Source organism: Cryptomeria japonica, chromosome 2, assembly GCF_030272615.1.
Source record: "Cryptomeria japonica chromosome 2, Sugi_1.0, whole genome shotgun sequence".
In the NCBI taxonomy this organism is placed as follows: domain Eukaryota; kingdom Viridiplantae; phylum Streptophyta; class Pinopsida; order Cupressales; family Cupressaceae; genus Cryptomeria; species Cryptomeria japonica.
This window is the reverse complement of record NC_081406.1, coordinates 627,654,009-627,670,709: the sequence shown is the minus strand read 5'-3', so window position 1 is coordinate 627,670,709 and position 16,701 is coordinate 627,654,009. Positions and strand designations below refer to the sequence as shown.

At 31.8% G+C, this 16,701-nt stretch overlaps 1 protein-coding gene across 1 annotated transcript; it reads right to left on the bottom strand.

Annotated features, from left to right (window-relative positions):
- Nucleotides 1-6,546: 6,546 nt before the first annotated feature.
- On the bottom strand, nucleotides 6,547-7,979 carry LOC131078660 (protein ENHANCED DISEASE RESISTANCE 2). Its single transcript, XM_058016405.2, has one exon. It carries the CDS (start codon nucleotides 7,670-7,672, stop codon nucleotides 6,761-6,763), a length of 912 nt encoding a protein of 303 aa, XP_057872388.2. The 5' UTR covers nucleotides 7,673-7,979; the 3' UTR covers nucleotides 6,547-6,760.
- Between the last annotated feature and the right edge of the window lie 8,722 nt (nucleotides 7,980-16,701).

Below are 16,701 nucleotides of genomic sequence, written 5' to 3'. Positions count from 1 at the left end.
ATCTTGTCTATATAAACAATATATATTCCCTCTTTTGATTTTCTTTTCAACCACTTCCATTTCCCTGTTTCGCATAAAAAATGATGTTACTTAATATATATTCTCTTTTAATTTTCTTTTCGACCACTTCTATTTATCTTTCACATCAAAAACAATGGGAGATACTCTCAATTGACCTATGAGACATAATTGATATGTACCCATATGTATAGTATTTTTGGTGGTGCTCATATATGACATTAAATTCATCATGATAGTATTTTTATATTTCTCTCTAATACCTTTTGCTACTAATCATATAGAATTTCTCCACGATGCATTCTTTTAATTGTTAATATTATTTGAATATATATACTTAAACCATATTATAGATATCAAAATTTAGTTGTTTGAATATTTACTTGAAAATTTGGTGAAAAATGTTGATTTCAATGTCCCACTTTGGTCAAAAAGTGGAGACAATATTATGGTATGACATTAATTAATTTAGTTAATTAACCACATACTAATTGTTCTTCTCCATCAACTAATTAATTCAAATTAATTAATTTGACTAACTAAACCAATCAAACACTATTAATCCCCCTTCACATCTCTAATGTTGTTTTATTAAATTCACTTAATTAATCAATCTTAGTCCAAAATTTCTCTAAATAATCAATTAAATATGTATTATTTAATTGATTAGGTCACTAATCAACCTTTCACATTTTTTTTATGATTCAAAATGCTACATCATGTCAATAAAATTCAAAAGATTGTGTCCTACGATCTCCATCATCCATTTCAAATCTAAGGAGCAAAAAAGGGCCCTCCATCTCGACCCATGTCTCCTCATACCACTTGCCCCCACTTCTTGTCTGCACATTTGTGAACATGCAACATGGAGAAATCTTGACCCTCCATTTATCTCTTCCATCTATTCCTACTTTCTTTTGTATCTTATGTTTTAAGAAAATATCATCCATGGATCAAACATATTTCATCTACTTTTTCTACTTGTCAAGAGGCTAGGATCCACATCCATGCAAAGTAATCATAGCCCTCGAATTAACCCTTCAATCTCCATCCTCCATGTCCAACTTGGGAAGCTTATTTAAGAAGGCTTAATAAAGGACCACATCATCCACCATTTATAGTACTTACATGTTGTCAAACTGAGTAATATCGAATTAAAGATTAACCACATTACATCACTTCACAATCATTCAAAATTGAAGCACACCACCAAGATGAAATGAAAGTATATTATGCATTATTATTGTATTAACATTGTTGTAACTTCTATTTTCCCTCTAATTGAATGTAGATATTTGCATTGTTTGTTTGTGCATCTACTTCTCCCATTTTAGCTCAAATTTGATGTCCACAAAAGTAACTAGATTAAATTTATTTTTATTATTTCTATTAGATCTTTTCTTGTTTAAAACATTAAAAAAATCAAAATCATTAATGCTAAAATAATAATTCATACACTTCTTACATCACTACCAAATGAAAAAAAACACTCAAACATTTTTTTGCAATATAGACATACACATACACTCATTGAAATATTTGAAGACAACATTTAAAAATATGACATAATTTCAAGGATTAAATCATCAATTCGATGCACCCTAGAATTCAGGTACACATAATTCAAGAGTTATAAGAAGATATTTTTATCATTCCTTTCCCCTCCCTTCTTGATAAGATTGAAATTATAGAATAACAATTAAGACATATCATAATCCTTCTTATTTTGAGAAACCCCCTCAACTTGGATAACTAGTATCTTGTTTCCTCATCCTTAAGTACTACAAGATCAACATAGCCATCTATTCATTTATTCATAAGGACTTCCACTTCACCTTTTTTTTAACTATGACCACAACCATAAACATTTAATATGTGTGTAGACATCCAAAATTGACTATGCATATTCATCATGACATTCCTAGCATTATTCTTTTAGCATAAATATTTAATTAATTAATCTTTGATTATTTAGTTAAGCTAATTTTTTTCTAATATTTAAATAAGTTATAATTATTTAATCATTTCATTAACCTTTTCTATCCATGATTAATTAAATATTTCTATTTAGTCACTTTAACCATCCTTAATTAAATTATTTTATTAATTTCCCACCTTAATTAAATAGAATTAATATCAATCAGTGTGCATTCTAGGTCCTCCCTTCTCAACATTTCTCAATCAGTTGATTTTGCCACTTAATCCTTACCACTGATCAAATGTATGTGAGGCATATAAATAAGACCTTCACCCCCTCATTTTTTATCCAATTCTTTTGAGTACTTACATTATCAAATTATCACTCACATCTATCAAACATTCTCAATCTATCAAGCCTTTATCAAGAATCTATCCTTAACTGTACAATCATAGTTATTCTATTTGAAGAGCAACCCACATATCGAAGCATTCCAGCAAATATCAAGCAAAAATGGAGTCTCCTAAAGTCTTTGTATTGGTATTATTGTTTATCATTTGATTTGAGCATAGATCTTAGACTTCGTTTTGTGTTTGTGTGGATTGAGAGTTTGGATCTTGCATTGCATTGTTTCCATTATTTCTATTCATATTTTCACATTTATTCACTTTTTGGCATGCCCAGTGAGACTCGTGACATTCTTGATTTAACTAAGATTTCGTATTATTTGTGTTATTTTTGAAGTTGTAGATCAGATCCGTACTTTTGGTAAATTTTTCCACACATCTGGTAGAAAGTGTCATGCCTATTTATAGTCATTTTAACATTTGGTAAATACTATCATTCTTCTGGTAAATTGTGTCACGTATCTGGGATCTTGTCGCTCTTTTGGGAATACTGATTCTTCATTTGAGCAGCTAGGTCATAGATACATGCTTTTGGTAGATTTTGATGCACTTTTGATCAATAGAGTTATGATTTTGGTAGTACAAGTTCGCATGTGGTTGCTTATGCTAATACCTTTCATGAAAACATACATAACTTGATAAGAATTCAAACTAATATCCTTAACATTTGGTCACTATTTTAATTTGGGTGTAAGTTGCGCTTACAAATTCTCCTTATATACTAAATTTGGATTGTGATAATTATATAAAAGCATCAAATGATTTGTCTCATGTGTTTCATTATTAATGGGTATAAAATTTGTTAGATGTAATTCACACAAAAGTTTGATGGCATTGATGGGAATGATTGACACATTGACTAAAACATAGTTTTCTTTTATGTAAGTATCACTTCAACATTGCTTGTTAGGAAAATCATCAAATCATTTCCTACATAACCCTATGAGAGAAAAGCATGTATACAAACTTAGAGAATAACCATATGTAAATATTAAAGACATACCATAAGATAAAACAAGACATACTCTTAAGAGGGAAAAATGTCAACCTCTAAAAACATCTACACTCAATGCATTATTCACCAATAAAAATATTATAATACACTTATAGAGACTCCGTGATTTTTTTTGAAACATCAAGCTCCTCCAATGCATCCTCCATGTGCCCAAGCATGCATCTACACATCACATGCCATGCTTTACATATCCACTCTTCAGAAAAAGGCTTAATACAACAAGAACCAATCCAAATACTCTAACCAACCAACCTCAAGCACTAAACATATTCTTTCTTGTATATAATCAAGCTCACTCAAATACAATGAAGTTGTAAGGTAGAACCTTGAGCCTCAAAGCCATGAATTCACAAACCATTAACACCACATTTACTTTTTGGTACTAAATTTTTTAATATTAATTTTTTTTCTCATATACAATTCACACATAAAATATCTAACCAACATTACATACAATTTTATAAATAAATCAACATAAATATTTGATGTGACTAAACACATCTCTTAAAGATACACCGCACAAATATTTATTTTACATTATTAAATTAATCAATGTCATTTAAAATATACAACACCTATTCTTAACATTATTGTCTATACAATTTTCAACTATATAGGGGAAAGGACCCAGTAGTCGTGCACCCTAACTTCACGCTTCTCAAAATCCTACTTGGAAATTTCGAATCACTCCGATTTTTTTACAGCAGCTTACTTGGCAAGTCCTCTGCTTATAACTAAGGTTTCAGGGCCACATCATCAAATATGATGCCACATCAGCATGCTTTTTGCCAAGGTGTCCAAAACAGCCCCAAAAAAAAGTGAGACCAATAGGCGTGCAAAAGAGACCCCAATAGTTGTGCAGCCGATGTGGCATCACCTGATTGGTTACTTTTTACAATATTAGTACATTTCTTAACAACTATTGGTACATTTCCTAACAACTGTTGGTACATTTCCTAACAAAAATTGATATTTTTTGTTTCAAACAATAGGTTTTATTTGTTCAATTTTTGGAACAAAAGGTATCAACAACCCTCACAACAATTGGAACATGCTCAACTACTGGGTCCTTTCCCCTATATTTTCATTTAATTTTTTTCGGTACAATTTTAGGTAGATAACAAATTAAATATATTCTTTTTTCTACAAATTAATATGAAAGGTTTGGATGGCATCAAGGAGCCCATATATATTAGTACATGATGTGTCTTCAAGAGCAAGCACTTTATGGGTTTAATCTTTGATGCCTCTAAACCAAAGAAGGAATCTATGAGGTCGGGAATTTGTAGTTGTAGGCAAATGGTATCGTTTTGGTTGTTGCACTTATCAAAAGAAGAACGAGAAGGCTAAGCTAAAGTAAGACAAAAAGAATATAGTTGAGTACATTGGTTGCACTATTTTCATATTTAAATTGGAATATATATAAGAGGGATTAAAAGGTTGACTGAATATTTTGTTATTCAATCTATTTATACTTTTTTTCATGTATATATATTTAATGTTAAATTTTTGGATTAGATTGTGTGTTAGTTTTTGTATCAATGTTTTATGTTTCTTAGCTTACGAAATGTGATTCAAAACGCTGATACAAAAACAAACACAATCTACTCTAAAAATTTAACATTGATTACAATTATAGATTGTGAAAATCTAATATCATTAATGTATATGTATTAAAAATGCAATGTTTTTCTCAAGTAGAATGATAAAACTTGTAGGTTTCTTTAAGGGATGTGTCAAATGCTCCTACCAAAGATGGATTTGTTTCAAAAGTTGGTTATGTGGATCACATGATGAAAGTTTAACATATCGGATGTATAGGTATCATTTTTTTTAGTATTTAATTTATTTATTGATTGTATATACTTTTAGTTAAATATTTTAAAATTTTTGATACTTTCGTAATAATTTTTAGTTTTAGGGTCACATCATGAAATCACATCATGAAATATGATGCCACATTAGTATACTTTAAGTCAAGGTATCAAAAAAAGTCCAAAAAAAAAAAAGTGAGACCCATACTTATACATTAAGTCATGTTTTATTGATGCTGCAGTGATGTAGCATCATGTGATTTGTTACTTTTTTAGATCTAAGGAATCCATTTCATTCAAGTATGTGTAGTCATTATCAACACTAAAAACTTACAACTATTAATACAATATTGTCAAAAATATTGAACACTAAATAATAAGTACTACAACAGCTATTGAAATGCATTCAAATACCAAAAAAATAATATATTTATAAAATATATATATAAATATGCACTATTCCTATAAATATTCATACCTATTAATTGTGGAATAGCACCTTCCAACATCATTACTAATTATATTGAATACAAAAACTTCACCCTAACAATCTGTACTATTGAATATTTAAATAAAGATGTGCGTTGCAATCAAGTATATGGCAATCACTCTCAAAAAAAAATATAGAAAATATATCGAATACACTAAATGTGTGCATTGCAATCAAGTAGATTTCTATGGTGGTTAATTTGACGTTAAGAAAAGAAATAAACTAATTGCAGGTATTCCTAAAGATGTTGTATTGATAATGTTGATCCCTTTCAAGACATTCAAACTCTGAGACTTTTCATTTCTCAGATATTGGGGCATTCCAATTTTCAGGCAATCTCCACATTGTTCTAATGAAAACCAGATTACAGAAACGAATTGAAAGATGCGAAGAAAACATGCCATTTTTCAAATTAATAAGAAGTGCTGAAGATTGAAGTCTGTAACAAATCCAGTCAAAGAAAATCAAGGTTAAATTCATGGTGGCATTAAATAAAACCGTTTTGAAAGAAGTATCATCTAAAATTGACAGAACAATCATCAGAATGATATGGCGCTGTAATAATAAACTAATTGCAGGCAATCCTGAACATTGTATTGATAATGCTGATCCCGCAAAAAAAAAATGAAACTTTTCATTTCTTAGATACCGGAGCATTCCTGTTCACAGAAAAATTCCACATTGTTCTAATGAAAATCAGATTACAGAAACGATTTGAAAGACGCGAAGAAAAAATGTCATGTTTCAAATTAATACGAATTGCTGAAGATTAAAGTCTCTAACGAATCCATTCAAAGAAAATCAAGGTTAAATTCGGCTGTCATAAAATAAAGCTCATTTGAAAGAAGCATGATCTAAATTCACAGAAACATAAAAGAAATCAATGGAAAAAGAGAAATCATCAGAATGATAAATGGTGCTGTATAAATTCCAGCCCAGTTATGCAACCGGGATAAATGGCCGATTTAAACGGCAAAGGATTCATTCATTCATTCATTTTCCCTCTGGTGACAGGCCATTCTCACAATGAATACCGTCACTAGGGCTGCTGCTCTGCAATAAATGGCCGCAGATTTCACCAAGATTATTGAAATTATTTCAAAGATTTGCCGCGGCTGCTGAAGCGGCTTCAGCTTCGTCTTCAACCCTAGAGCCATGGCTCCTCAAGCACCTTCCCCGCTTCCGCCACTCACCATTATTAACCCCCATTGTTCTGCCACAATTATCACCACCACAATTGTGATCCGCACCGACATTTTCGACATAAAGCGCACTGGACATTTCGATCTGCTGAATCCGAACAGCGCCGATAAGCTTCTCAGGGAGCTCCTCCTCCGCCTGCGCCTCCACAATGAACGCCATGTCCACCGAAACAGAGTTCACATAGCCGAGCGCCAGGTGAACAACGGCATTAGCCAGAGCAGAAGAACCGACATCGACATCAATCTCAAGGTAGTTCTGGCCTTTCAGGTAGCGGCATGTCAAAGCCTTCCCGAGTAGGCAGGCCGCATGATTGCCAACGGTAGCGCGAACAATCCACGGCCCTCTCACGATGCGATTAACCAATTTAAATCTGCTGTTCCGGAAGGCATCGTCGCCATTAACAAAGCGGTAAAGCAAAGATCCCGGCACCAGACCCTCATCCACCGCGTAGTAAAACACAGCGCTGTGGTGCTCACTACGCCCTGGAACCTGAAGATTTACGGCCAAAACAAAGGTCTTGAGCGGCGCTTTGCCTGAATCTTGAGCGCGGCGGAGCGCCGCCATTACGCGGTTGTCCGAGCGCGCCAGAACATTGTCCAGACGGCTTCCAGAGCGCAACCAGTCCATTCCAAGCGGACTCATCAGCCATTCCCCTGCTGCAACTTTCTGCTTCTTGCTCAGATAGTTCTCCCCCCGCACAGTGAAAAGCCTTCCCGGCGGAGACGACCAGCCATTAACGCCGCTCTCAAGCTCCACCTCCCGCAGCGGCCCGGACTGGCGCACCTCTTTCTTCCAGTCCTTGGCCATTACTGACGTCTCGGGTTCGAATCCCTCAAACCCCCGCCCTAACCCCGCAAATAAAGATTTGCAGAATTTGTTACGAAGCTTTCACGGCAGAGAATTCTGCAAATGCAATTCTTCCTTTGTAAATCCTCCTCTTGCCTGACTTGCAACCAAGAAAAACGGGATTTTTCCCTCTGATCTGTGGTGTTCTACACGGGTCTCATGGATTTTCTCCTTATTCATGCATGGATGAACAGGAACAGGGTTTGAGATCATGTATGTAGGCTTTACAACCATGTGGTGACAGCTCATCCATCACTATCTCTCAACTTGCTTTGTGGGACCTGGGCCCCAGCCTTTATTCTCCAATTTGGCCTCCGCAAATCTGCGCCCATTTCATGTCATTTTTTCTCCAATTAAACTCACAGCACTTTTAAAGTGGGTCAGATTTCCTGTGCAAAATATTGTCCAGAACGGTGTATATGCACTCCAAGGTCTCTGGAACGAATCTGAACTTTACATCTTGGTGAATTTGAGCCAATTTAGTCAAAAGCTTTGGAATCTGCCCTGCCGTCCAAGCAAATCAGTCGCAGAGGCGTCAGATAGACATTAAATTTGACAGTCGACTGTGAAGAATCTGAAATCGGGTAATTAAATTTGATGGCCGTGTGGACGTAGGGGAAGAGCACAAGTTAGTGCCTATGTTTCAATAATTGTATAATTAAAAGTATTAATAAATTTCATATATATCAATAGTTGTTCATATGAGGGACCCCAATAGTTAATTTTAATTTCACATGTACTTATCAATAGCCGTCCACTCTAGGGGTCTCAACAAGATTTTTGGATTTTAATACAAACAATTGTGCAACTTTATTGGTACTCATAGCCACACGACTAGGAGAAGAGCATGAGAAGAGCACAAGCTCATATTCCAATTGTTGTTCACTCGTTGCACACCTAACCCTCCAATTACTAATTTTAAAGAAACCAAAAAAAAAAACCTAAAAGTCCATTAATAAATTTCACATGTACCAATAGTTGTCCATTTATTAGCATTTTTGGACCATAATTGGCCCATTTGTGCACCATTATTGATACCCATAGAGTTGGCCATTTGTGCATAAGTATTGACAATTTTAAGTGCATGGTTATTAGGGCATCTTTAAATAAGTGACATTGTGAAATGTTTACATTTTGATCCTTGTGCGCATAACAAATCCCACAATGTGCATTGTTACTACCCAAAAGCCAGAATAGTATAAGTAGTTAAGTCGCATGTGGAAACAACAAATAGTTAAGTCGCATGTGGAGACACCAAAAAATAAATCGTCAAAATTCGGATGTATCGTTTAGATTGTGTGGCATGGAGTTAGTTATAACGACTATTGGTAGGCTTTCCCTAAGGCATTTGTGCATAAGTATTGACCATTTTTGAGGTGGTTGCACTGCACAATTATTTGAGCATCTATAAGTAGGTATTAGGTAAAACTTTCAAAATGACCACTTTTGATCCTTCTAAGCATAACGAATCCCACAGCAAGCATTTTACTACCCACAACAATAACTATAAACAATTACATCGTATCCAAAAACAACAACGATGTATTATTTAAAATCTATGAATTCGTAAAGTTAAATATAACGCAATTATTGATACACTTCCCATTAAAAAAGAAATTCCCATTAAAAGGAACATAATTTTAAGACTATTCCATGAAAAGGAGACTTCGCATAGACCGTCAAAATTTGTCGAGCATTTTTATTAAATTTTGTTACTAAAACTTTTCATAAAACGGGGAACCGTGGGAATCATTGGATGTTTCTGGATTTCTCAGAAAGTCGCTTAGGATTATCAAATAAAGGTGTATATCGTAGAGTTCCATGTGACCGTGAGCTGGAGACTGTGCGGGATGATCTGGAAATTTTATCGCCTGGAAGATTTTTCAATCATTGTTTCCAATAACAGTTATAACAAGTATCAGATTAATTATAAAATAATAAATTAAAAAATTGAGATTTGAGACAAGAAAAGGGAAGGAATCAAAATCAGTCAAATGATTTGTATGGGACCTTACCCTTAGAGGCCCCTCAAGTTAAGGTTTAAGATGACATGATATTTTTAAAGTTGTATTTAAGAATTATTAAATTGAGAAAAATAATTAGATGACATGATATTTTTGAAGTTGTATTTTTATAGGTAATATTATTATTGTATTCATTGCATTCAATGAAGTTCAATTAATTCAATTAAATCTAATTAATGAATTATTTTGCATCAATCAAAGTGATTATTATTTTTGTTTTCAAAATAAATTTGACTTTTATAAAGTTGAGATTTATATTTTTAAACTTAATATATTACAAAAATTATCTATCGACATTATGATTGATTTTGGTGTTATAAGGGTGGATTTCTTGAAATTATAGATTTTTCGAATTTTTTATTTATAATATTGTAAATATTGTGATTTTTTATATAGATATATAAAGTACACTAAAGATGACATATTTGTTTATTATTCATTTTAAAAATAATTATATTTTTTTATTATAGTTAATATTAAATCGTTATTATATTATGATATTGTAATTAATATTAAATTATTATTAAGATATGATCATATTGTTATGTTTTAATATATTCTTTTTTTAATATTTTTATATTTTAGGACCAAATTATTATTATATTTCTATTACTCTTCACAAAAATTAAAAAATCTATTGAGAGTGTATTATTATTATTATTATATTATGATGTCATTATATATCTATTTTATATTTTTGTTCTTAACCTTTTCTTTGAGAACACTTTGAATCAAGATACACAATAGAAGGTCCAAGGTACATAAAGAAAAAGAAATTAGGTAGACAAGGTTTGTTGGTCTCTTCTTTGTGGTCCCTTTGCGCTTATTTGATTTGTTGTTATCCCTGGGTCGCATAGGGTGTTGTGGACATCATTAAAATATTCATTCATTCATTCATCCTCCATAATTAATAATATTTATTCTTATTTATTCTTATACTATTGTTTTAATATATTATATATTTAAAATAATGTAGAAATATTATTAATTTTTTAATTTATTATTAAGAATATCAACATACTAATGTTGTAATAAAAATTAAAAATAATAATTAAACCTATTTTGTTTTCCATGGATTTAAGTGTCATAAGCATGTCAAATTTAAATGTGTGAGTGTAATATGCCTTCCATGTAATTAACTACTTTATTTGATTCACACTATTTAAATTAAATTAAGTAAAAATTTAAATAAAAATTTAAACTATTGTTACAAGCATTATACAACAAATATTTATATTATATGTATTCTTTATTATTATAATTTTGTATAGCTTTTTAAAATCATTTTATTTTTTAATACTTTTGAAAATCATAATTATTTTTTTAATCATTTTAATATATACAATATTATTTTTTAACTTTTTAATTATAAATTTAAATATTTTTCATTCAGACATTAAAAATTAAATTATTATTAGTTATTTTATTAAGATCGGTTATAATTAATATGATTAAAATAATATAATCTTAAACTAATAATTAATAATTCAATTTAAGATTAATTTTATTATTATTATTATAATTATATTAATTTTTATTTATATTAAAATTATGTTTTTAACAAAATATATGTTTTCACTATAATATTTATATTATAATTATTAATACTTTTAAATATTGAAGTGAAAGTTATAGTTAATATTACTTATTTAATATAATTAAAGTAATATAATTTTAAAATAACAATAATTTAAAATTTTATTAATTAAGAATTACAACAAATATATTTACTACAATACTATGAAGACAAGTACTTGTCACTACATGACACTTGTTTAGTTATAGAATATTATTCAGGATAAAGGGTATATCTAATGTATATATTAGGGTTGGGGCCTAGCTCAATTGGCAAGAGCTTCAGTAGTAAAGCACAAGGTCACAAGGTCTAGTCTAAAATATATTTATTTATTTATTTTTATTTTTATATTATTTTGTGTATATGTAAATTTATAATATTAATATTTAATTTAATATGTTTGGTACATTAGTCAATTTTAATTTTGAACCTATATTAGCATTAGGGATTTTGTGGCACAGAAAATTATGTCATCTACATGATTCTATATCTACAATTTAATCCTCTATTTTAAAATATAGAATCTCTTACTTTTTAGGTTGAATTTCTAGCAATGTGGCCATCACCTATCAACTTGTGTGTCAATAGTTTCAAATCATGTTTTTTAAACTTTGTGTTCAGGGATAACATCTTAGGTCGTGTTAATAGTAAGCAATCATCTTGTAACTGCATTTTCTTTAGACTTAGTTGCATCTATAGACACCTCAAAGTCATTCTCACTTCTCTACATCAATTTCTCGCAAATCAATTATTATTTAATTAATTTAGATAATAGTAATTACCCCTAGACTAGAATTCTTCTTCTTCATGAATTAATTAATTTGACTAACGTAGACAACCAATCATAAGTAACCTTCTTTCACATCCCTAATGTTAATTAATTGACCTTAGTCCAATTTTTTTTCTAATTAATCGATTAAATAATACATGCTTATTTAAGTGATTAGGTGAATTGATCATTTTTTAATATTTTTTTCTAATTTAAATTTCCACCTCTTACCACTATAGGTCAAAAGACTATCTTTTAATCTCCATCATCCACTTCAAAACCAAGTAGCAAATCTAGACCCTCCATCTTCACATGTCTCCTCAAACCACTTGTCCCCATCCTTGCTCACACATGTGTGAGCATATAATATGGAGGAATCTTGACCCTCCATTTCCTCTCTCAATATCCACCCTCCACTTATCTCCGTCCATTTTCATTTACTCATGTCTCCTTCCATCTTGCATTTAGAAGAAACTTCATCAATTGATCAAGCATCATCAGCTCTGTTTGCCACTTGTCAAGAGACTAGGATGCACGTCCATGCAAACCAATACTAGTCCTTGATTTCATCCGTCAATCTAATCCCTTCATGTTCAACTTGGAAAGCATATTTAAGAAGACTTACTCAAAATTGTAATAAGAATCCATTGTTCATGTAGTTCTTGCATGTACTATCAGATTTAGAAACATCCAAGTAAAGAGCACCCACATTTCAATTTTTCAACATTTGGACTACAATGCAAAAATCAATTGAAGATATGAATGTTCTTGATTATATTATATTTGCATTATCATTATAACTTCCTCTTCTACTCTAACTTGAGTGTGTAAGTCTTCTTTGAGTTTTGGTTTCACTAATTATTTGTATTGAGCTCAAATATGACCTCCACATTTCTAGCACACTACACATTCTTTGAGTTTGAGCTTTAATGCTTGTTTATACACATATAACTCTCCTATTGGAAGATGAAATCTTAGGAAAATATAAGAACAAAGTAGATCATCAAAGACAAGGAATATAAGGTTCAATTGAATCCTAAGAAGTGATTCTTTGGAGTTACCTCAAGGAATCTTATGGATTTCATTGTTTCCTATTGTAGCATTGAAGTAGTTCTTGATAAAGTTAGATTCATCACAAAATCACCCCTCAACTGTTAGGGGAAACTCCAATCTATTTAGTAATTCACTACCTCACTCATAGATAAATGCTAGCCCTTCTCACATTTTCTAAAGAAAAGTGTCAACTTTGGATGGGATGAGCCATGCCAACTATCAAATCAAATTATATCTCGCTAATCCACCAACCCCTATGGCAACCACTTGCAAGGCCTTGCTATTATGCATTTCAATCACATGGCATGCCTTGGGTTCTCTCTTAGCACAATATGATAATCAAGAGTACAAAAGGAATTACTATTATCTCAATATAACATTAGTGGGATGTGAGGTTAACCAAAATCTTATAAAGAAGGCATACCTCTAAATGGTATTCACTTCATCGAAGATTTACCATTACATGTTTAATCCTATAACTCATCTTATTTCCAAATCCAACCCTCTCAAGTATCTACAAACTAAAGAAACTTTCCAAAGTCAACCCTCTCAAGTATCTACAAACTAAAGAAACTCTCATTGAAAAAATTAAAAAATGGGTCATACTTCTTAGTGAGTTTGACATTGAGTATGTAAATCATAAATTAATTAAGGAACATATCAATATTGACCAATTGGCGAAAGCTTCACTTCAAGATGATCAACCATTGGTAGTATAATTTATTGTTTAATCCATATTAATCATAGGCATTATATTTTAATGACTATTCACCACCCATGGTTTAAGAGTAGACTCCTTATTTATCACCCCAAGACAATCTTATTCCTAAAGCATTCAAAATTAGGTTTCCTTGCACCAACAACATTACTAAGTATGAAGTTCTTATATGTAGTTTAAATTTTTCAATCCAATTGAACATTTAATATCTACAAGTCTATGTTGACTCCTAGTAAGTCATCAAGTAGGTCAATAATGAATTCCTTACAAGAGATAATAAATTTGTGCCTTATAAATGCATTTTGATGCTTCAAATAGTACTTTTTGTTAGAACCCCTAGAGACAATCCACAAACACACCTACACACACAATAGAGAAGAAACTTATAGATGTTATTCCCCCAATCAATAAAATGTATTAAGGTAAGAAACAATGTACATAGACCTTGTTTATAAAGCAAAAGCAAAAGAGGGAGCACAAATGAGATGTGAGGGTAGGTACAACCACTCGACACAAAATACTAGATGTAGATAATAAAATAACATTAGACTTTAACTAACCACCTAGAAATATTAAATTTTGGTTACCCTAAGTGAAAATTAAGTAAATGTAAATATGTAAGCCACTATTTACTCAAACATTTTCTAGCCATAGCTTTTTGACAAGTCCCACACATCAACAACAAGGTTTTTGATGTCATGGCTATCATATGATCCCATTTGGAAATGGTCATTAATGTACAAGAATACTAGTTCCTTGTAGAGAAACTTTTTATCTCCACATCTGACATCCTTTAAATAGAAATGGTTTATGAAACCATTGGTCCCAATTCCCCTTGATATAGTGAAATGTCTTCCTTCTTCCATTACCAAATTGTTCCACCTAAATTTTCCTCTAACCAACACAAATACCCTATCCAATGTGCCTCCCATTTACCCTCCTTTTTATCATGCTCTATCATAGGGGCTATGATGGCACCTTGCTTAAGTGTTGAACTCTAAAGAAATTAAGCTAACACTTTGAGAGGTCCACAATAGTATATGCGGGGCTCACATTGATGACATGATGCTTGTCAAGATGTTACTCTACATAGGATATTATGTGTGAACCATGGAAGATGATGCATGTCAATATGTGAAGACATATATAGCTTTCTAGAAGCATGAGAACCTCATTGATGCACCATCATAAGCTATTCAACCTATTACACACCATAACCCTTCTCTACATACAATCTCGAACTTGTTGGCATGATCAACCCAATCCTCCTCCTATTGCATCTTGAAACTATTTCTCCATAATCCTATACATTCATCTTACCTTTGAGGCCAAGGATATATCATCAATAGGGTAAAACAAGGTTTTGCATCAACATATTGAGGAGGGTTAAAAACCAATTAATGAGAGAAGGTAATCTCTCTTACACTTTGGGCTTAGCTATGTTAGTTAAGATGAGAGTGGGGGGGGGGGGGGGGGGGGTGAATCATAAAAACTCACAATACAATATATTCACTAGATTCAACCTCGGTAGCCTTTACTGATATGCAATTATGACTGTAAATCATTCAATACTCATAAACAGATACACTTAAAACATCATAGCACATTTAACACCAGATTTGATGTGGAAACCCAAATAGGGAAAAATCACTGTGGGATTTCAGACCCACTAAGAAATATACCCTTCTAGAGTATGCTCAGTTAAAAGCTAATCCAGTTACAGATTACAAAAACACATTGCTAGATGTGACCCGGTTAAGGGATTTCCCTCAGACTTGTTAGAGTCTTGCACTTTGTTAGAAGTGACCTTGTCAAAGGATTTCAAACACTCATTTAGAATGTTACCTTGCTAGAGGGTTTACAAATAAGACTATTAAGTCCACTCGATTAAGAAATTTCTTGTCACTTACAAAATAAATAACAATAATAAAATATATCTGCAACTTCACATCTGAAATGCTAAAGCAGATTCTATGTGCTCAAAACAATCTTGTCATAAGACTTATCTTGCTTCTTGCTAGGCTTCTCAATCTATTCTTCAATCAGATCTTCAATCTTCTGTGTTCGATGATCACTACTGTAGTGTCACTGTTCTTCTATTTTGCTCGCATTCATTGTTCATCAACAGTTTCTTATTTATGAACAATACCTAACCGCTTAATCTCCTTGATCACATTTCCCATGATCAATCTTAGCCATCAAATCTTCAAATGTGACTAGGTTCATTGTATCCTTCGATCTGAAAATGTTTTACCTCGTCTTGGAACTTGTGCTAGGTTCTGACCATTCAATCTGCGTTGTAGATCTATCTCTTGTATTTTCGATGTCGTCGATCCTCAACAAAATTCTTGCACAACATACCAATCGTCTTATCAACTCCAACTCATTGATATTCTACATTTAATAATGTATTTATCCATCCAATGCATTCTGTTATTACTCGGTAAATACTGAACTTCACTCAGTAGATATTCTATCTTCTTTAACCGATAGTGATAACCTTAGGGTTTACCGACTAGCATCTTGCTCGGTAACATAGAACAGTATCGAGCCTTAACTAATTCTATAGCTTGAAATCTTTTCTCCTTCTTGTTCAATCTTTGAATACTCATATAGAGGATATCAAAACAATCAAAACAACATAATCTCAACACTGTCTAACTCGGTAATAGTTGCCCATTGAATAACTTAGTCCCCTTTTATTTTCACATTCATTCTGTGTCTCTTACCGACATCTTTATACTTATCAAAACATACTCATTAAGATATGGCAACAACATACTAAATCAGAAAATCAATTGCTTGACATCAATGACAAAATAATATTATTAAGATAGTAATCATCCTTTC